Source organism: Cygnus olor, chromosome Z (assembly GCF_009769625.2).
Source record: "Cygnus olor isolate bCygOlo1 chromosome Z, bCygOlo1.pri.v2, whole genome shotgun sequence".
Taxonomy (NCBI): domain Eukaryota; kingdom Metazoa; phylum Chordata; class Aves; order Anseriformes; family Anatidae; genus Cygnus; species Cygnus olor.
In genome coordinates this window covers 22,569,308-22,591,546 of record NC_049198.1, presented here as the reverse complement: position 1 = coordinate 22,591,546, position 22,239 = coordinate 22,569,308, and the positions used below count along the sequence as shown (strand labels likewise).

At 37.1% G+C, this 22,239-nt stretch overlaps 1 protein-coding gene across 9 annotated transcripts in view; it reads right to left on the bottom strand.

The window, feature by feature from the left end:
- Positions 1–11,239: 11,239 nt before the first annotated feature.
- The window catches only part of ERBIN (erbb2 interacting protein), a 123,162-nt gene continuing 112,162 nt past the window's right edge, over positions 11,240–22,239 (bottom strand). For 8 of the 9 annotated variants that reach the window (XM_040540709.1, XM_040540716.1, XM_040540710.1 and 5 more), the window contains 6 exons: positions 21,377–21,520; positions 20,415–20,546; positions 18,521–18,730; positions 17,374–17,466; positions 16,655–16,729; positions 11,240–14,484 (listed from right to left, as the gene is read on the bottom strand). In XM_040540709.1, the coding sequence (XP_040396643.1) occupies positions 14,377–14,484; positions 16,655–16,729; positions 17,374–17,466; positions 18,521–18,730; positions 20,415–20,546; positions 21,377–21,520 (762 nt within the window). In that variant the 3' untranslated portion in view covers positions 11,240–14,376. The remainder of the gene's footprint in view (positions 14,485–16,654; positions 16,730–17,373; positions 17,467–18,520; positions 18,731–20,414; positions 20,547–21,376; positions 21,521–22,239) is intronic. The other variant, XM_040540715.1, reaches the window with a different exon arrangement.

Genomic DNA, 22,239 nt, shown 5'->3' with positions numbered 1-22,239 from the left:
CAAAAGTCAAACACAAAAAAGAAACGAACACAAGGTAGAGTCTGGTAAGAGAACATTGGACAAATTGGACATGCACAAGCCCATGAGACCTGATGGGATGTTCCCATGAACAATGAGCCAATGTCATTATAAGGCTGCTATTGTTCATCTTTGATAGATTGTGGTGACTGGGGGAGCTAGAAGAGGACTGGGGAAAAAAGTGAATATCGCCCCTAAATTCTCTATGGGCAGTAAGGAGTATCTGGAAACCTACAGGTCAGTCAGCCTCACCTCAATCCCTGGGAAAGAAACAGAGCAAATCCACCTGGACGCCATTTTCAAACGTAGTAGGGGAAAGAAGATGATCGGGAATAGTCAGCATGGATTTGTGAAAGGGAAATCATGCCTGACCAGCCTGATTGCCTTCTACAGTAAAAGGATGGGCTCTGTGAAAAAAAAAAAAAAAAAAAAAAAAAAAAGGGGGAGAGCAGCTGATAGCATTTATCTCAACTTTAGTAAAGCTTTTATCACTCCATACCATAACATCCTCATAAAAAAAACAATGAAGTACAGACCAGATAAAAGGGCAATTGAGTGGGTTGAAAACTGGCCAAACTGCCGTGCTCAAAGAGTTGTTTGTGATCAGTGTCACAAAATCCAGCTGGAGATGAGTCTATAGTAGTGTACCCCAGGGGTCAGTACTGAGTCCAATACTGCTGAATGTCTTCATTACTGACCTAGACAGTGGGACGAAGTGTACCCTCAGCAGGTTTGCAGGAGATGTAGAATTGGAAGGAGAAGCTGATACAATAGAATATGTACTGCCATTCTGAGGGACCTCAGCAAACTGGAGAAATGGACTGACGCACATCTCTTGTTGTTAAGCAAAGAGAAATGCAAAGTGCTGCACCTGAGCAGGAATAATCCCATGCACCAGGACATGCTGGGGGCTAACTGGCTGGAAAGCTGACTGGCAGAAAGAACCTGCAAACCCTGTTGAACAAGTTTTACTTGAGCGAGTAGTGCACCCTTGTTGCAAAGAAGGCCCCGGGTTTCATTAGGAAGAGCATCACCAACAGGTTGAATAAGGTGATTTTCTTCCTCTATTTAGCACTGGTGCGGCCACATCTGGAATCCTGGAAGCCATTCTTGCTTGGTAAGAAATCTGGAAGAATGCTTTCCACTTAGCTTTCTATAATAGCAGAAATGTTCTTTAATAATTCAGGAAATCTTTGAATATCCATGCCTATAGTCAATGCAGATCTGCTAATTACAGCTGGTTGAATGGTTCATTCTTTCATTCTTATTATTATTTTACATAAATTCTTCCTTACAATATCTTTGAACAATTTCATTAATGTTTTCCATAATCATCTGTCTTCTTCAAGGAGACAGAACCTAACAGACTATAATTCTTACTGTTGTTGTTAGAACTGTCGAGTAGAGACAGCAGTGCTTTGCTCAAATACAACTGCATTGTACAGGGTTTGAAACAATATGATCAAAAAGCAAGAGGGGTGTTATTAGCTCAAATAGCAGAACAAATGTGAACCATGTATTCATTTTTTCTGTTCTTCTGTAACAGAAAGGAACGATGCCTGACCTCCACGAAGATCTGATTAATTACAAACAGCATTTCTGTACGGAAGGCCTAGTTCCCAGTTGCCTAGTTAATGTTGTAGCAAACAATGTTTGGAATTGCTCAGTCAACCATATGAAGTAATACTTTACATTGGGCAGGGAGCACACAGAACATCAAGCCTATTACTGTCAACTCAAGTACAACTGTAAGACAGTCTACATAGAGCTTTGTCTGAAAAACCTTCCATGAGTACTGGAAAACCTCAATGAATTTGCATCACTGCCAGCAAAAACAGCTGATCTCAGACGTTTATATCTGTCAAAGTATTTGTCCTTATGTCAAAACAGCTATTCCTACTCATCATATTTTTCTGATTTACCAGTTCTTTGAATGGCGTTGTAACACCTGTTACTCACCTGACTTACTGTAATGCTCAATTAAACAAAGAAAAATGACTGACAGGTACACTGTTTGGGGAAGAGCCACACACAGAGTGGTAGGGTGGCCGTATGACTGATATTCCTTTCAGCAGGCATTTCTCAACTGAGTTTAGTTGTAAAATAACTGGGTGTTTCAGTGTAGGCTATTTATACATCAGCTCACATTAATACTCTTGCAGGATGCTAACAATACATTCTGTGTTCTGTTATTCAGTCAAGCTTTCATAATTCTGCAGTTATGAGCTGAACTCAGAAAAAAAAAAAAAGCCAACAGTCCTCAGGGGAAAAATGTCCAAAGATTAAAACAACCATTGTGTAACACAGTTTGAATTTAAAGAACTTCTGACCTGTAATTGGGACTTCAAGAAACGTTCAAGTGAATGGTACAAATGTTTAAAATACTGCCATCATCTATCCAAGGCTAGCACCTTTGGTTCTCATTAAAGCATACAAGTCGTGTATTCTTTATTATTATTACTTTTATTAAGATTTTGTATTTGTGTTCAATTTTTATCTTTCAGCATGTAAGAGTGATTGAAATAGGAATGTATTGATTTGTTGTAGAGATCCAAATAAAGCTTTCTTTTTCCTGCATGTTCTTTCATGAGCAACACAAGGAGCCAGTATATTTGTATTGCTTTGGCTGCTTAAGTTTGTTTCCATAAACAGTAACTTTACACCATTTGTATTACTATATGACCAAAATTCCAAGGTTTTGCATAGATGGGGGTTACAGAACACAGGAGACAAATGTATCTTTTACAATACAAATATTCTCTTCTCTTGTGAGTTAAGAAACAGGTATGAACTTCAAATGCCAGTCTCCACCTGCTATTCATAGTAGGCTTCTTACTGAAGCTAACAGCAGATAATACTCTTTATTATCTGTTGTGTTTTTGTTTTGTTTTTCCTTAGACACATGCTCCAGGTCAGGATATTTTTCTGCCTCCTATAATCAGTCAGGAATTTTACTCAATGTATAAATTAATGCAGAGATGCTTGCCAAGATCTGCATGTGGCCAAAACCTCAGTTCTGACAGCATGAGCTGCTTCTTGTCAAAGTGTGTGGTTAACGTGAAATCAGAAAACAGCAACACATATGGTGCCTACATCTACAGTTCTTTCAGTGTATTTTACTTTGGAATAAATGCACATGAAGTAGAACTTTTGACATAACTAATGCAATTCAGACTAACAAGTCAGTTCCAGTGTAGCTAAGTTTCAGATACAGAAAAACTAGAAAACGTTAACTTTGTAGCATTTCACAGACCATAGACTTGGTTCTAAACCCCTACAAATCCACAGTTCTTCCCAAATGCTAGAAATTGTTTTCACACCCCTTTCCATTCCCATACCTTTCAGATTTATCAGGTAGCTGTTCTCATTTTAGTGTATGCCATACTATTTAGATAGATATATGTAGAGATATAAAATACATATTTTACTATATATACATTTTTTTATATAATGGGTATATACCCATTTTAAAGAGCACAAACCCTTGATTCTAAGAAATAACCCATAACCCACCAGTTCTGCAATCTCAAAAATAAAATAAAAACACATTTAACAATACTTATTTTTCAACAAAGCATGAGAACAATTTTATATCCCTACCCAGCAAAACTATAGGAATTTTTTTTAACATAATATTTCTCTAGTAGTGACTTCCTCCCTCCATCCCCAAAGGATGAAACCTGAACTAGATTTCTTAAAATCCTGCTCACATTGAGATTAATGGACAACCTCAGTATACTCAATACTAGGAGGTAAAACCTTGTCAAACACCCTACCTCTGTTTAGCAGTCATCTAAACAAACAAGCATCGGTAAATTGAAACAACTGTGAGATTTCTGCACCTGCTTTGTCTCTCTGTTACTGCAAGCACATGAAGAAGAGGATTGTTGTATTTAGCACAGTAGTAACAGTTGTAAGAGACACATCAGCAGCTAATTGGGTGTGTTTTATAATAAAGCCCCTTTTATCCTTATAAAATTGCTTACATAGTCAAAGATGGAATAGATTTTTTTTAGCTTTTATGTTTTTTAAAGCTTACTCCAAAATTAGCTGATGACTAATAGCATCTAGATAGTGCTTTTATATCTGGATTTCCAAGTGCATATCAACAAATTATCTCCACCATTTACAGACTGCAAAAATGAGACAAACAAGGTAAAAGGTAGATTTGAGAATAAACTGCATAAAGATAGAACTGAGAATAAACTCTGCATGCAATTATAATTTCAGGCTAGTATTTCTTCAGTCATTTATGAAATCTAGTATTTTCCAAACAACAATGGATTACAGAAGCACATGCTCTTCAAAAGGGTTTTTTAGATGACCCTTTTTTAGCATGTATGAATTCCCACACATCAATTACATAGGTGTGTATGAAACTAAATTTTTTATGAATATACTTTAAAATGAATCGCTGTCATCATAGATATTGGTTTGATAAACCTGAGTTCATAGAGCATCACCTTTGGGCAATCCCCAGCTGCATGAAGTTTAAAAAGAGCAAGTGCCAGATTTTGCACCTCGGAAGGGGCAATCCTTGCTATAGGTACAGAATGGGGAATGATAGGCTGCGGAAATGGAACTGGGGGTTCTGGTTGATGACAAGTTGAATACAAGCCAGCAGTGTGCCCTGTCAGCCAAAAGGGCCAGCTCTGTACCCTGGGGCGCATCAGGCACGGCACTGCTAGCTGGTCGGGGGAAAGGGATTGTCCCACTCTGCCCTGAGCTGGTGTGGCCTCTCCTTGAGCACTGTTTGCAGTTTTGGGCACCACAGTATAAGAAGGACATAAAACTGTTTGAGAGTGTCTAAAGGAGGGCTCCGAGGATGGTGAAGGGTCTAGAGGGCAAGAAGTATGAGGAGCAGCTGAGGTCCCTTGGTTTGCTCAGCCCAGAGCAGAGCAGGCTGAGGGGAGGCCTCATGGCGGCCTGCAGCTCCCTCACGAGGGGAGCGGAGGGGCAGGCACTGAGCTCTGCTCTCTGGGGACAGCGACAGGGCCCGAGGGAACGGCACGGGGCTGGGACAGGGGAGGGTCAGGATGGGTGTTAGGGAAAGGTTTTGCACCCAGAGGGTGGTCGGGCACTGGGACAGGCTCCCCAGGGCAGTGGTCACAGCACCGAGCCTGACAGAGTTCAAGAAGTGTTTGGACAACGCTCTCAGACACATGGTCTGAGTTTTGGGTGGTCTTTTGGTGACCCAGGAGTTGGACTCGATGATCTTTGAGGGTCCCTTCCAACTTGGGATATTCTATGATTCTATGATCTTCAATTGGCTAATATCACCTGAAATTGAAAATTCACCTTAGTAGTGAGATTTTTGTTTGGGGTGATTGTTTTGAAGGACAATAATTTGGGTATTGTCACAGCTGAAGTGGCTGCTTTAATTTGCTCACAGATTCTTAATGTCAAAGATTTTTTTTGCTGGTTTATACAGGGAAATGTAATATCCATATTGATCACATCAGTCTACCAAATTCTCATCTGAGATTTGAAGAAAAATGGTATGAATAATGGTACAGTACACACTTCAAATCTGATCATGCATGTCGTGCAGCATGTCAAGATGAAAAGGTTTGGACACAATAACCCTTTGCCAGTAGTTTTAGTTCCTTCTTGGCACAAAAATAAAGGCTTTTATGGAAAATAAAAGGATTATAATCTTTATAATTGTGAAGATTGAAAATATACCAGAATATAACAGGATGTTACTGCAAAATATAGTAAAGAAATTGTATCCAACAGACAACCACCCTAACTCTAGAGGTGCCTGACCTTCACAGGTGTTTTTTTTTGTTTTGTTTTGTTTTGTTTTGTTTTTCCTTACAGAATTGTAGGGGTTGGAAGGGACCTCAAGAGATCATCGGGTCCAACCCCCCTGCCAAAGCAGGTTCCTTAGAGCAGGCTGCCCAGGTAGGCGTCCAGACAGGCCTTGAGTATCTCCAGAGAAGGAGACTCCACAACCTCCCTGGGCAGCCTGTTCCAGTGCTCCGTCACCCTCACCGTGAAGAAGTTCTTTCGCATGCTGGTGCGGAACTTCCTGTGCTCCATCTTGTGGCCATTACCCCTTGTCCTGTCCCCACAAACAGGATAAAAAGGATAAATTTCTTTTATCCCAGTGTGACAGAATCCAGACAACCTCCACACGCTCCTCCTGAGGGAATTGGGTCACCACTTTCTTTTCAAAGAAAGATGTCTGCCTCCCTTTCATATGATACCATGCTTGTTTAGAGCACTCATCCAGGAAATGACAACAGAAATGGCAACAAGAAGTGAAAAACAGATCAATTTGCTTTCCCCCCAAAAAGGGGGGTGGTGGGGGGGTGGGGTTGGTGTTCCTACCTATGCGTCCAAGAGTCTTTCTCTCAACCAGAGAACAATGACTGTTTAAAGGAGAACGGCACCTCCACCTGTCCCTGTACAGAGCATAGCTCAGAATCTGCTTGGCGCCTTGCATGTCTCAGGCAAAGGACTTTATACTACGTTTTATACCTCCCACACAAATTCTTAAAATACATTATTTTTGCTATTTAATCATACCACCTGCTGTCAAATGCACATAGACAAAAGTAAATGTTCTCTTAAGAAACAGTATGGACATGTTCCTTCATGAAAATTTCAGGCTCGTGCATTCTAAATAATTTTTAAATGAAGGGAATAAATATGTTGGCAGTTTGGGCAATTAATTTGGATGTATTTAGTTATTGTTTATTAATAAGTGTTGAGTTGCAACTACAAAAATCTGTGGACACCCTCCAACTTTGAGTCTGTGATCATTTCTAATGGCTTCTAGCTAGCTTTCTCTTCATACCAATTTTTATGCAATGTCCTTGTTTCAAGGTGAATATTTGGGCAATTAAAACAGTTTTGAACAAATAACAGGTAAAATTAAATATTTATTCTGGTCATGACAATCTTCTTAGGAATTAATTAGGTTGCTGGTAAACAAGTTAACTTGAAAAAAATCCTGAAACCTGTAAGATTTTTTAAAACTCTTATGATCACAGTGAAGAAGTCGAATATACTGAAATTATTTTTACAAAGCATCAAAAAATGGCTACCATTATATTCAAAAATATATGGGACACAATTTTGTATTCTAAATTTAATTATGAATGTTATTTTATTTGTTTATTATCACTACTGGCCTCATAAAAATTTTGCAAATAAATACTACCATTTAATTTATAACTCTTACTTGAAAGTTGTATAAAATTTACATTATTGAAAAACAGCTGAAGTTCAGTACTAATGCTGAGAAGTCTTTCATTGTTTTAGTATTTTAAGAGGCCTTAAAATTAGCATATCAATATTAATGCTATAATCAAATAATTAAAATCTACAATTTTAAAAACAAACAAACAAACACTGCAAGTCACCTATTACAGATTCTGTCCCATTATTCAAATTACCAAGTGTATTTTCATAGTTTTTTGAATTAAAATGCAATAGAAAAAAAATGTTTAGAGGTTTCATCTGTCTGGAGGCCTAACAGAGTATTTTCTAGCCCCTGCATATATCAACACCAACTCCATCAGTAATTTCCCAATATAATTAGCAAATAAAAAAAAATTTACATGATTATTTCATTTTTTCCAGGACATAATACCACATCAGCTAACCAGCTGTTATAATTTGTTTCAATATTTATTAGAAAACCTCACAGTACAGGAGCAATGGCTTTCAATTGAAGTACTTCTGGCAAAAATATTCTCAGCAAAAATACTTTCTCCATATTCAAAACCAGTTGTTGATTATTCTATTGTGAGAGAAAGCTGTTGCAGACAAAAATCAATCAAATATGCTAAAATGTTATGATGTTAGGAGCCTTGGCATAATACTTTCAAATCATGTATTTTGCCAGTGCATATTTATAATTCATTAGAATGCTTTTTTCCACTTTTTTTTTTTCCCTCCAAAGTTTCAATCATCAGCATTAGCAATTGAATGAGGTTTTCTCAGAAGAGCATCTGGTTCATCTGCTATGAGTTTCTCTATTAAAAGACATTCCTTAGGAAGTTTATCCAAATTATTATTTCTACATGTCTGGCAAACAAGATTGAATATTCTGTCACAGTTTCTTCATTAATATGGATAATACTGAAACAGAAATAGCTCAGCAATTTGCATCCATGCCTCATGAAATGCATTAAGTGCAGAGCCATACTCCCCTTTGTGTTATGCATCTGCAAAAAAAAAAAAAAAGTTACAAATTCCTGTTATTGAAAATTTAATTCTTTATGCTCAAAAGTTTAGGCCATGCAGAAAAAAATATGTCATTTCAGCAATAGAAACTTCAATACGTTCTTGCCCATTTCATTGCCAGCAGAGTCACATACTTGTTCTGTTTCTTCTTATTACGTCTCTAAAACTTTTGATCAGGTATTCATGTAAATTGTTTGCCAAAAATGTCCTCACTCAGCCATTGAGAGACGGCAGCTACAAGTTAACAGTATTTCACAGCTCAGTAATGTTTATCCATAACTACTTAACAGATTTTCTCTTTAATGAGCTAACTGCAACCTACTTTTCCAATGTACAAAATCCTGCAGAGTATTTGTGGCGTACGTTGTAATTCTAAAATATGTAGGTTGTAATGTTTATTTCTCATTTTCTCCTCTTTTAGCCAAAATAGCAGCATTTTTTTTTATACTTAACTCTTATCCTTAACAGAAAGCACTATCTCGAACTTGCAATACGGAAATACAGTTGTGATCATGTAAACAGCGTCAGAAAAAAGCAGACGCAAAAACACAGAGAGCCAGAAATCAAGCGATGCCATGCTTGAAACGAGGCTCTTAGAAAATGGCAAAAGAGGAGGGAGGATTCCTGGGATCCCCCTGAGAAACTTGGGGGTAGCTGCTGCCACAGGGTTTTGGGCCCATGGAAGCTCTGGCAAATGGGGTCAGCTGCCCTTGACCCAGGGTGCCTGGATGGCACCTTGGTTGCAGCTGCCCTTGCTTTGGAAAGGTGAGGCACCCACCTTGAAGCTGGCACTACGAGAACTATATGAGAGCCAGGCCAGAAGCATGGCCAGCGGATACAGCAGTTCATGCAGCAGCTGTGAGGCAGAGTTCCTCATCTGAGTTCTGATCAGCCTAAATGTTCTCAGGTGTGATGGCGATGCACCATAGGTCACATTCCCCAGCAGGGGCACAGGATCCACATGCTGCCCTCCTCAAGGACCCCCATGAGGGCAGAGGAGAAGGACTCACTGCACTACAATTGTCGCAGAACTGTCAGCAACATGGGTTTTGTTTCCATGACCGTGGAAACCTCTTTGAGGATCATTGTCTGCTTGGAGAGATGGGACAGGTAGTGGTGGATGTAGTAACACTCAAGATACACAGTCAAGTAATTGCATCATCTTGAGCCATCACTTTTAAAAATGTGTCAAATCTAAAAATCAAAAATCTTTTCACTGTTTGAACATAAGTCTGTGCAGAGACTGGGTGTGTACATCCCTGGTGTAACCTGAAAGCCCCAGTTACTGAGTAACACAGTAGCTGTAGAAAGCTTAATTTCAAAAACAAACTACAGGGATATGATGTGAAATGTGGTATGAAATTCATTTTTGTCAATTTCCAGTGGCTTTTTTCTTAGCTCATCATTATAAAAACTTCCTCTACCTTCCAACAGTCATCATTAGTTTTCTATAGTCACAAATCTTCTAAATTGTAAGAAGAATCAGATGAATTAATGTCACAGAAAATTAAATCACATATTTTATTGTTTACTTGTTAAGGATGAATAGGAATGTGAATTAAAAACAGTGGGCTCCCAAGCCTAGAAGTAACTGCCTTGTCAATATAAAATGCTTTTATCAGCTTGATGAAGTAGCACTTCTGTACACTGGAGACCACTCTGCCTAGTGAAACCCCAGCACTAAGTATTTCAGGAAACTGTGTTAAAATAAGGAACGTTCAAATGATATGGACAAAGAAAGAACTTCCTAAATTATCTCTGCTGTGATGGGTATGCACTGATACGTTCATAGAATGGCACATTTGGTTCCTTCATTCCTGACAAGTATGAACGTACTCTTAAAATTTCTCAACAGGAATGAGAACATACAAAAGAGGTCACAGCATCACAGAACAGTTGAAGTTGGCAGGGACACCTCTGGAGGTTGCCTGGACCAATTCTGCTCAAGCAGGGACACCTAGAGCAGGTTGCCCAGGACCACGTCCAGGCAGCTTTTGAAGGTCTCCAAGGAAAAGGCTCCACAACTTCTTTGGGCAACTTCCCTTCAGGTATTTATATACATTGATAGGATGGATCCAGCATTCTCATGAATGATCCAGCATTCACATGGCTGATGAAAAAGTAAACTGTTCAGTTGTGAAATCAAATAGGAGACCAAAGGCTGACTTGCACAGGAACTCGGCATACTAACAAGTAATACCTGTGAAATGGAAAAGAATAAATTTGAAGTCTGATGCATCAAAGGCAGAAAAGACAAAATCCTACAGATGAGTACCAACAAGGACAAAATTAAGGGGGAAAAAATTCCAAACTCCAAGCAGGCAACAAATGCAGAAAAGTTTAAATACAGAGGGGGGGGCCCAACACTGTTGTAACCAACATCAGGGCTGTAACCTGCTACAGCTAGAGTCTGTTTTCTCTGTGGAGAACGTAGGAAAAGTCAAGACATGAGATTGGTATGCCAGTTCCACATATAGAAAAAAAATCTGTTATTACATTGTTAGGTAGTTTCCAAGAAAATTGGTTGTCCAGTTGTAATCTGCATTTGCCTCTCCTGTGAAGTTTTGTGATAAACTTTTCCCTTTCTTTATTCAATAGCCCTCATACATCTTATTAGAGCACTCCAAAGTGACTCATTTTATCCCTGCTTCGTGACTTAGTCAACCCTCTTTGCTATTGAAACTAATTCATTTACATCAGACACAAAAAGACTACTCATCTCTTTAGAAGAGGAGCCACTGGCTAACATAGATGATTTCACTGCAAGACTACTTTTTTCAGATAGGGGCTATTTTTGTTTGTTTTTTTTTTTTTTGTTTTGTTTTGGTTTGGTTTGTTTGTTTGTTTGTGAATAATCTAGTCTTGCAATTAAATCAATTTGAGCAGACTCCTGTCGCACTGAGATGCATGGAGCATTAATGGATATTGATAGAGGATGAGGGTCTACAGAAACTACAGAAGAATAAACTTGTGTCATGGAGAATTTCCTAGAAGTTAAATAAGTCAATTACGCACAGCTTTAAAGAGCATTAGTTTATTATCTATTCTCCATGTGTTACCTCAGAAACAGTCTAATTATATACAAAAATTTGGAATGTTGAATAAATGCTGATCGATAAAAACATTTCATAGCTGTTGACAAGGGAAAATTTCTAAACAAACAAACAAAAATCCCCAAATGATAAAGGTTTGATTCTGTGTGTTGCTTATTGCTATGTTTGTGTTCATAGAATGCTTTCAAGTATATACACATTTTTTAAAGTCCAGTCCAAAAAAGTAACTCAAAAATATTTACATAATAAATATATGGGAGACTTCATCTTTTCATTATGTCAGTTGAACTGATTCTTTAATGAACTATTCAGAATAGAATGAATTAACAGTTTGCATCAACTCACTGCCATGCTGAGTGACTGCTGCTGTTGATGGATTTTTTTTTTTCCCTATTCAAAATGTAGTTTAAGATGCATTCAAAATGAAAAGTGCTGATACTGTCTCTTCTCCTGCTGAATCCTGGCTGGACTAGTTCAGGAGACATCTTTCTCCCACTCTGCAAAGTCATCTAGCTTGACATGTATTGACCTTTACACACAGACACAGAAGGAACAAACACATATCAATCCATTAAAAACTCCAAAGTTTACTGAGTAAAATCAGTATAATTCATGTTTTATTTCACGGTTAATTTGCTAATTTAACAAAGACAAGCTTTGGCCAACTGTTTCCACAAGAAGTACTAAACTTCTTGCTATAAATCCCCATTACTACAGTTCTACCATAGCGAAACACTTCCTGGTAGAATTGTCATGTGATACGTAAATCTGAAAATTAAGTGACATAATATATTTTAAAACTCTGTTAACATTAAAGCAAAATACAACACGGTACAATTCTTCAGTGATATACTCAAATGTACTGTAAAACGTATACAAAGTCACAATGTACACAAGATCAGTAAAGAATCAGTTCTGCTTTTTGTACTTTCCCTTCCTAAAGATACAGGTTATGTAGAAGACCAAGTTAATTTAGGACTTGTCTGTATGCATTCCCTTTAAAAGGCAGTGTGTGATAAAAATAACATGATTAAAAGTAATGAACATGTGATGTGAACATTTTCCTTTTTCAATAAAAAAATAAACAACAACAAAACACATCTCAGAAAGGGAACGCTGAAGCCTGCCATTATATAGCTATGTTTCTCATTCTTTTTTTTAAAGATTAACAGCACACAGAAAATAAGTGAATTTTTATCAAAATACAGCACATTTCTGCTAATATATCAAAAAAATTATTTCCTATGTAAATATTACTGAAAATCAACTAAAAAGAATTAAAATATACAAAGAGTTGTTAAAGGGTTTCAATTAAAATTATTAGAACTATACACAGTACAATAAGCAATAGTTAACATCTTTGAAAGAAGTGCAATAATATTTGAGTTCACTTACTTACGAAGTACTGCCTATTTCTGCTAGCTAAATATTTCCTCTCTTTCAGCTCTTTTCCCCAAAACTAAAGGAGGCTGGTGTTTTTGCTAGCTTTATTAAAAGAATTTACTTTTGTACACATGGGTGGAAAAAAGTAACTTATATCTGTTTCAAACTACCAACTTATATGCAAATAAAAATGAACTGCAATAACTGAATATTGCTCCAATGACAGGCTAACCATTAGCCCTGATTAAAAACAGTTACTGGTCTTCTATGGCACTTTTCCCTGGTCCATAACAACCGTGTATTAATTATCACTGCAGATTATGCAGTCTTTATTCAATTACAAAGGAGAAAGAAAAATAAAGTTAATGTTTCTGGTAAACAAAATTAATACAAGCATAATTGAATATTTTATACAGTAATAAGGAACAAAGGCAGCCTGTGGTAAATCACTATTACATTAATATAGTTAGAAACCCTTTAATGACTCTGAAGTGTCTAGTTCACATTTAATGTTACCTGTAGGAACAGCCCTTTAAGAAACATCATTACGAACTGGTGGGTTGTAAGTACACCCTCCCTTTGCTCTCCATCTCACCACAGCAATTCTCCGTCACTGTTCAAAGTTTCACAAACTTGCTTTGGTTACCTAGCGCCATGTGTATGGTTTCCTTTTTGATTAACAAGGCAATGCAAAGGCCAAACTAAATCAACATGACTTTCATAATCCTTCCTGCATCATTTACTTTGTGTGTGTTCAAATGTGTATTACAGGCAACAACCTTAAAAACTGGCCATTTCGGTTTCATTTTAAAAATCTGTAAGGTTAAAATGGAGTACTTTTTATAAAGATAAAAGTATCACCATTTGCACAAAACTGGGGATTTCCACAGCACAGAAAAACCTCTGGGCACATTTCCACAGCACAGTTGAAAAAAATTGTGTATTCAAGAAAACCCAACTAAACATGAATCACACGTGGCAAATGAATATTCAATGACTACATAAGGAACAAATCCTGTAGAATATCACAAATTTGTAATTACAGTCTTCCTAAAAAACACCATCATCTTATATTGCATTTTCTATTGGTAGACGTACATTCCAGAACTAAACACTTTTACTTCTTTCTTGATTCCAGATTTAGATAGCAGATAGCAGTTTTACCTGACCTTTATTCTGTCCAAACAGCACCACCTTCCATCTACCCATTCATCTATACAATGTGCACATATCAAAGCCAACATTTCATATCCCCTGTTCATATCTACAGAAGTGGTTTCAGCAAAACACATTAATATCTGGTGAATAAAAATAAAGGCAATAAACAGCTACAGGACAGACAGCCCTGCCATCTGTCCATTGGCTACAACCTAGGCTTCTCAAAGCCTTGCACAAAGTTTAGTAATGTGTATGAATTATCCAAAAATAAACCTACCATCTGTACAAAACAACAACACAGGTTTGTTCTTGGAGGAGTGATCCTTAGATTGCTATAATGCTTAAAAACAAGTTTTTTCAGCATACGCATTTCCAAAATGATTTCCTGTATGTTCTATACAGTGGTTTATTCCCCTTTGACCACAAGTTCAGTATTTCATTTCCTGTACAAATTTTGATCATAATTCTTTTCAAGTTCCTTTCACATATAAAAATAGGCAAAATATTCAGTTTCCATAAGTCCTTCAATGAATCCTGCTGGCTTTTTCCCCACTATCCACAGTACTTATGAAGAAACTTCTCGCACAATGATGAGTTCCACCGCATTCTGAAAAGTCTTTAGCAAAGATACTGCTTGTCCATGGTCAATATTTATGAAGCTGTATCCATTAGCCTAAAAAGAAATATTTAGAATTAAGAATGGCAGTCTCATATTTCATGTTAGTTTACTTAAGCTTGAACTAAGTTTTAAATAAAAAAACATCTTATATGAATGCACACAATAAAACACTGCTGATTCTCAGATTACATTGCTGATGCCGGTAGAACATTTCGGTGTACGCTACAAGGAATTAAACAGTTGTGTTAGCCTTGGAAGAATTTTGTCCCAAAGGTACTGAATACATTTGCACATAACCAAAAGAAAAAAAAAATGAACTTTAAACCATTAGCAGCAGGCATCTATCTAATTCTTCAGTCTGAATATAGCTATGCTAAAAAAAGCAAATGAAGAATAGATGATACATCTCAGTTAAAACACTAGAAATGGCATTTCTGGTAGATAAAGAAGTACTGAAGCCTTTAACAAAAAATATTCATGGGGCATTTCAGGCCCTTTTAGGATTTTATTCCCCTTGCTCACAGTTCAGACTGGATGCAGCGAACTTTTTTTTTCTGTTCTGAGCAGAGTCCAGCAGTCAGTCAGGTTGCTCTGTGAGGTTATACAGTCTCTACACATGGATGTTTTTCAGGACCTGACTGGATAAATCCCCACGTAACACATTCCAATCTCTGAGCTGACTGTTTTCAACAGGATGTTGTGCTTGAGACCTCCTGAGATCACCCCCAGCTGCAATTTTCCTATGACTAAGTACCTTTGTCATTCCTAAGACAGGCTTGGCTTGGCAAACACAGGCAATCCTAAGCAGCCCACAGAAAAGAGGGAAAACATGGCTATGGTTCAACTTCTCAGGGCGTATTGCTGCAAATTCATATTCGGTCTGTGCAGTAAAATCTTGCCAAATGACAGTTCAATTTGTCCAGTTTGAACTACTGCTGCTGCCAGCTGTGCATCCCACCTTTCTCCCAGAGGTGCTGCCCCTTACACAGTGACAGAGAGGCCAGCCATGGTGTCACCAGAGAAATGACAGAGGTGCCAGCTAAGGACAGTCATGAGCCTTAGCCACTCATTTTGGAGCTGTGCATGCTCATCCCATTATCTAACACCTGCCGTTGCTACCAGCTGGACTCTTTGTTATAAAGGCAATAATTTTTAAATCTGTCTAGGGCTGCAAAGGAAGTTTAGTGTACAGTCTGTTCAGAGAGCAGTAAGAGCAATAACCATTCCAAGCCATCATCTGTACAGAATGTCCTAACCTAGTATGCAACAGTATCTTAAGACTTGCACACAATTATCTAGACACGGGTCATTTCGAGTAACTCTATAAACACTCTCAAACTTGTAATTGTGTAGTAGTAAAACTATTTTTTTTTTTTATCAGAAGACTAGCTCTGCAACTTAAAAGTGTGGCTACAGCACAGTTGAAGTGTCCTGTTAGCCTGTTTCTCTACAACAGTAAGGCTTATATAATCCCATTGTCTACATCCTCGACCCTTCCACAAATAACCTGTAAGTTCATTAGACAATTTCATACAAATCTGATAAAGAAGTGGTCTGAAAGGTACTAAATTCCTATCGAAAAAGCTACACAGCTGCAGCCCAGAAGCCATGGCTCTTGAAAGAAACTATTCGGGGCTCTCTTGTGGCAGATGGGGTAGCCAGGAGGTATGTGCAGGTATCAGTCATCAAGGAAGCGGCTTCTGCCAGTGCTTGCACTTGTCCAACCCCTGTCAGCTGGGGGAGAGGAAGCAAAGGCTGGCAGGAACTGCAGACTTGGGGCGGGAGGGGCAGGATGCAAAAGACGTGTGCAGCTGCGGAAAGGCGGGCATGAGGAGCTACTGCTAGTGTTCAGACAACTTATTATTCAGAATACTGCATATGAATGACTACAAATTAAATACCTGAATGATGCTAAAGTCAAATGAACTCACTCATATTCCATATTGAATGACATAAGGACTATTATTACAATCCATGAGGACAATTATCAAAACTATGAAAAATGTTCAGAATTTGAAAAATGATCCAACTGATTAATGCTTCAGCCTGTATCACTTATCCTAATGCTAGGTGGAAGAAAAAAGGATCGTTACAGAATACTGATATGCTTCTGGAAAGATACTGGCAATCTACACAAAAATTAACCATTCTACTCTTAGAAAAGAAGCAAATTAAAAATCAACTGATATATTATACATGATAGTTAATTATACGACTACAGTACCTGAATTATTTTATCCCCAGGCTGCAGCAACATAGATGCTGGTCCTTCCGGCTGTACTCTGGTTACAAAGATACCCTTGAAAAAGAGAGGCATAAAACATTTTTGAAAACTTATTTCATAAAGTACGGTGTACAGATGTAATTCAAAACATCATTTCAATTTTCCATCCTAAATAGAAGAGAATGCAATACTATTTTATAGGCTTTAGTGGCTGCTGTCCTTTTCTGATGTTAAATCCAGGGAAACTGCCTTTAAAGAAGTATTGAAGGGCAAATTCTGATCTGCCTGATGTGTAACTCAAGCCTTTGTTTAATTTGGCAGATGCGAATGTCAAGACGAATTATCAACCACCAGAAATAATGCTGTAGGCTAAATCATATTCTCTTTTCAGAGACTTCCTAAGTGTAAACTCCGTGATTCATTATCTCAAATCTGTGGACTGATATCTGGAACACTGTAAATAACATACGGTCAGAACAATCCTTTGTGTTGCCATGTGGCTACACAGTGGTCACCTACTACCCTTATTTTTCATAAATAACTTTTCCTCACTTTTCTCCCACCAAGTCCTGGAGTGATTTGTATTTGGAGGGGAGATATATATATATATATATATATATATTTATATTTATATTTATATTTTTTAATTTCCTTTGGTAAACACTGGAAACATTTGCTAATCAGAATGATTTTAAGGTACATAACTATAAAATACTCACATCATCTTCAGGTCTGAATGGATTCCCTCTACCACCGACTCCTCCTGATATACTAAATCCAAGTTCAGGATCCTTGTCAATCCTCACTCGAATCTAATTAGTTACAAGCAATGTTTTAAGTAGCAGCTGAAAATTTCCATTCAATTCTACTGTCATGAATTTATTACTATGGAATTTAGATGAACAAAAGCTTTTAAAAAGAAAAAAACTCAAAAGCATTTATCACAATTTGAGACAGTATTGTATCTCATAATATTAATTCAAACCAAGATTTCAATACAACGGCATGTTATATCATTGTACATAAGTTTTATCCTAATATCACTGCTATTATAACCATAGTAATCTATGTAGATTTTAAATTCAGAGATATTTAGATATTATGTAAATGAATTTAACGACCCGAGCAAATGCACATGTTCATATGGAATAATTTGCTCTTCCTATTTCTTTGCTACTTCTAGCTGAATTTTAAATTAAACCTAGCTCCTACTTTCATTCTCAGTTCTACATAACCAACAATGTCTATCCTTTCTCTTGCCAGAAGAGTTGATTAGAAAACATAATTTTGCGCAAAAAGCGGACATACTCATTCTAGCAAAGAAAGACAAAAAGAAAAGCTCTCAGCATTTTCTCAAATAACAAAACAATACAAAGGAAACATCTTATGTCCAAGAGCAGAAAGAAGGTTGCCCACAATGCAAGAAACATTGGTCCAAACAAATAATTGGTTATGAGATTAAAACAAATGGTTATGAGAATTTCTTACCCAGTCTTACACTACCTAATGTCTAACTTAAATAAAACTAATTATTATATTATTATCAAGCATGCATCAGATGCTCACACTTTTTTTTTTTTAAATCCTGACTTTTGTTTACAGCTGCATACTTCTACATTTGCAGATTTTTGAACCATTACAGAGAGCAATGAATAGCTGCAAAGTACTAGAAGCTGTACTGGTACTTTGAGATTTTCACTTACTCATAAATAATGAGTTGGTGATCAATAAATGTAGTCAAGAAGTAAATTTCTATCTCAGTAAAAAGATGCAAGCGTAAGTTGCTGGTACATCCTGTTAAAAATCTACCACATTTTTCTTTATAACAGACAGATGTCATGCATCCAAATTAGATTTCACTCTTACCTCTTGCTTTACCATTTCATGGCTTTGTCTGGGAGAACACTGTGACTGAGCATAGGGAGGTTGGTGGGCAACTTTCAACATCAAGTAATCAATTAACTGTTCTCTAGATGGATGTCTTGCAACTGATGACTGAGGAGGGAGATGATGGACTTGGCTGTAGTTTGCCTGAGGTCTTTGAGGCTGGCACATTTGCCCATTTGTCAAAGGTATCTGAATAAAACATGAATACTCAATGTCATACATTCTGTAAGTAACAATCCTCAATTCTTCCTTAATTATTTCAATATTTCTCAAGTTTGCTTTTAATTTTAGTAACATTACTAAAACTACTGTTATGAATCATGTACAACTGCACTCAGTTTTCATGAGAGTCATCTGCTCTGACACCATGAGAATAAGTTTTAAAAACAAAAACTTAGTTAAGCAGACTAGATAAACGCTTTTTTCACTGAGTTACCTAGACTATTATTTGCTGGCAGCATAATTGACAGTATTGGCACATGGTTGATCTTCTTGTAGATTGCACTTTTATCGCATAAAATTTCCACAACAATTCCCAGTAGATCATACAGAAGATACAAAACCCCACACAACTATGATATGGAAGTTATCTGCTCTCTGAGCATCTTTTGGTGACCACTTCACTCAAAGACCTTCCAAACAAATTCACATATAAGCTCAAGAATTTAATATCAAAACTGTAATGATGGTATTTCCAATAAACATTATTCTTTTCTTAAGCCATCTGTTACTGATTTGATAGGTATAATCATGGCAGTAAGGTACTCAACTGTAAAGACATGCAGTTCACTAACCATTTCACTAAGGATGACGTTGGTCACAACATTTCTTACTGAAGCCCCACAGCTACAGGGGGCTCTGCAACTCCACATTGAGATGGGAAGCCTTTTCTTTCTTCCCACTCTTACGAAGCCTAAATAGTCAGTCACCCCTCTGTAGGATTCCCACACTCCAGAAATGCCACAGTCTCGAGTTGCATATTTTTCTGCCTACGACTGTTATCCCACTAGTTAGAGGATACACGGATACTAAGATACTCTGTTTTTCAAAATTATAACTGCAGCATGCAAATTTCAACCTTTAACCATACTAGGTGAATGGACAGAGAACCTATTCTGTTAAGAAGAGTTTCTTTGTCAAAGTGATTCTGAAAAATGGGTATGCATATGTGTGCATATCTTAGGTTATGTACAGGTCAGACATATTCAATTTACAAGATTTTCTACTGTCTTTCCTGAAAATCTAAAGCATGATGGGAAAACTGGTGTATTATCAGAGGTAGAGTTTACAGATGCAACATACATCAATAATGATACATCTATATCATTATTCCAATATCTAATGTCTATAGAAATGCAACCAAGAACACAGATTATAAAAGGAAAGTGAATTGCTGCATCATAAGTTACACATACCCACTTAGTTTCACTGCAGTAAGTCCTGCCCATATAGATGGTCCTTTGACATGAATACAGAACGCCTTCTATGAATTCTAGTTTACCACTGCAATTTCATAACAACAGATTTCAAGCTTATTCTTTAAATGGTTTAATCAGCTTCAATCTGCTTCCCTGATATCATTTGCCATATTCCAATTTCCACTTGCAATTACTTCTTTTTCTGCACGTTTTTTCTTTCTAAGCCCTCAATGAAGGAAAATAAAAATTAACCCCCTTCAAATAGTTAAAAACTTTGTTTTCCAAAACCAGGATGCTATTTTCCTTATACTACTAAATATCCTTATACTACTAAATAGCTGGGTGTAATCCTGTTTTATGTTTTAGAGAAGCCCCAGTTACAACTGCTATCTCAGCATATGCTTATACAAACAATAATAAATATATCCTATCCATGATATCATGTAGATAATTACCTGCACAGCTACTTTCTTCAGGCTGTCTGGAGGAACATCTTTGAGACTAAGTGTGGCAGATGCATAATTCTGCTTTCCTGAAATGAACACTTCATCTGGACATTGGTCTCCTGGAGTTGAAGCCTGGGGATACTTTAAACAGAACGCAACAGTATGAATGTCTTCGTATTATTCAAACAACTAAAAAGTTCTCATAAGATGCCCAAAACAAAACATTTTAAGGATTTTATTATTCTTTATCTTAAAAAAAAAAAAAAAAACTAGCACATTCTTTGTGTTTATGTAGAAAACATAAACCTTACTAGGTAAGATACTATACCCAGAAGATATTGCTGGATATTTACAAAAAACAGCAACTGCAGAGGTGTCTTTGATCACCAGCATATTAAGAAAAGTCAACAGTGAATTTTGCTCATTCAAGGATTTACATGGTTAAAAGTTTTCTGGTGACTTTACCCTGCTCACTAGGGGTACCATAGCATCATTCAAGATGCTCAGAGTTAAGGAGTTGTTTCCTCTCATTTTCTTACAAACCAAAGCACTCATTTTCTTGAATGTCTAAAGTATCTTGCAATACAGTTTATATCATTTGTTTGGTAAAAAAAAAAAAAAGCAGCATAACAACATTTTGTTCAATCACTTTCAACATAGGTCAAATTCCAAATGGTTATCTCTGGTTCACAACATGTACAGCAAAACCAGATGTTTTTATATTCAATAATATACAAAAAATAATTAGAAAACTCAACCTCATGCCATTAATCTGAAAAACCTTACAATAAGTTAAGACATATGAAGTAAAAGCAAAGTATTTTAACACCTGTTAAAAATCCAGCACAAATCGTATTTTTCGTTGAAAGCACTCTTCATCTCTAGAAGGGTAACTATCAATTTAAAGGGCATCTCTCACATTTTATTCTTTCCCCCTCTATAAATTGCAATAGCCTCCTGTAGGTACTCACTCGAACAACGTGCACACCAGAACCTCTTCCGTCTGCAACACTCAAGGCAACACTACCCTGGCTGCCATGCAGATCCCTAGAGCTGCCATAGTGAAAGCTGCTAACTGCAGCATAATTGGAATTAAAGGACCTAGACAGCATGCTCTGAATAAAGAGGGGACAGATTTAACACAGAGATTAGTGCAGCATGCATAAACCACAAGACATGTTACACATAGACTAATAAAGACATATTCCATTGTCATGCAAGATAAAAACCATGCAAGAACAGGACCACTGTGATGTATAAAACACAACTCAGTGAGCCCTACTTAACCTTTATTTACCGTAAATCAGCACGCAATCAACAGTTTACATGCAGAGTTACATGTAAATAAAGTCATTCAAATGTTCGTGTCTGGAAAAAGAACATTGGTGCACAGCTCGTCAGAATTCCTAAGGTTTCAGTCAATTTGCAACATTATCAAGTACATTGTGGAAAGAATAGCTGATAGTCAAAAAAAACACACCTGTGGAAAACCATTTAATTACCAGTTGTTACTATTTTGTCTCATGTTTTCCCCATTACTGGTACAGTACAAATAACAACTTACATACACACAGAGATCTAACAGTTTGGTTGAGCATTTTCGCTCTTGCAGTGATGGCAATGTCTACAACACATTCTAATAACACTTCATTCAAGAATATGAATGAGATATTTAAAGATATTCTAATTCTCATTTAAAGAAAAAAAAGAGGCCTGCAAGAAACCTTGTGAGCATATCCCTGTGCCACTGTAGGCAACAAAGCATGCCACAAGTTCCAAGAGCAGAAGTGATAGTGGCTTGGTCTTGAGCTGCATCACCTTGCAAACCTGACCT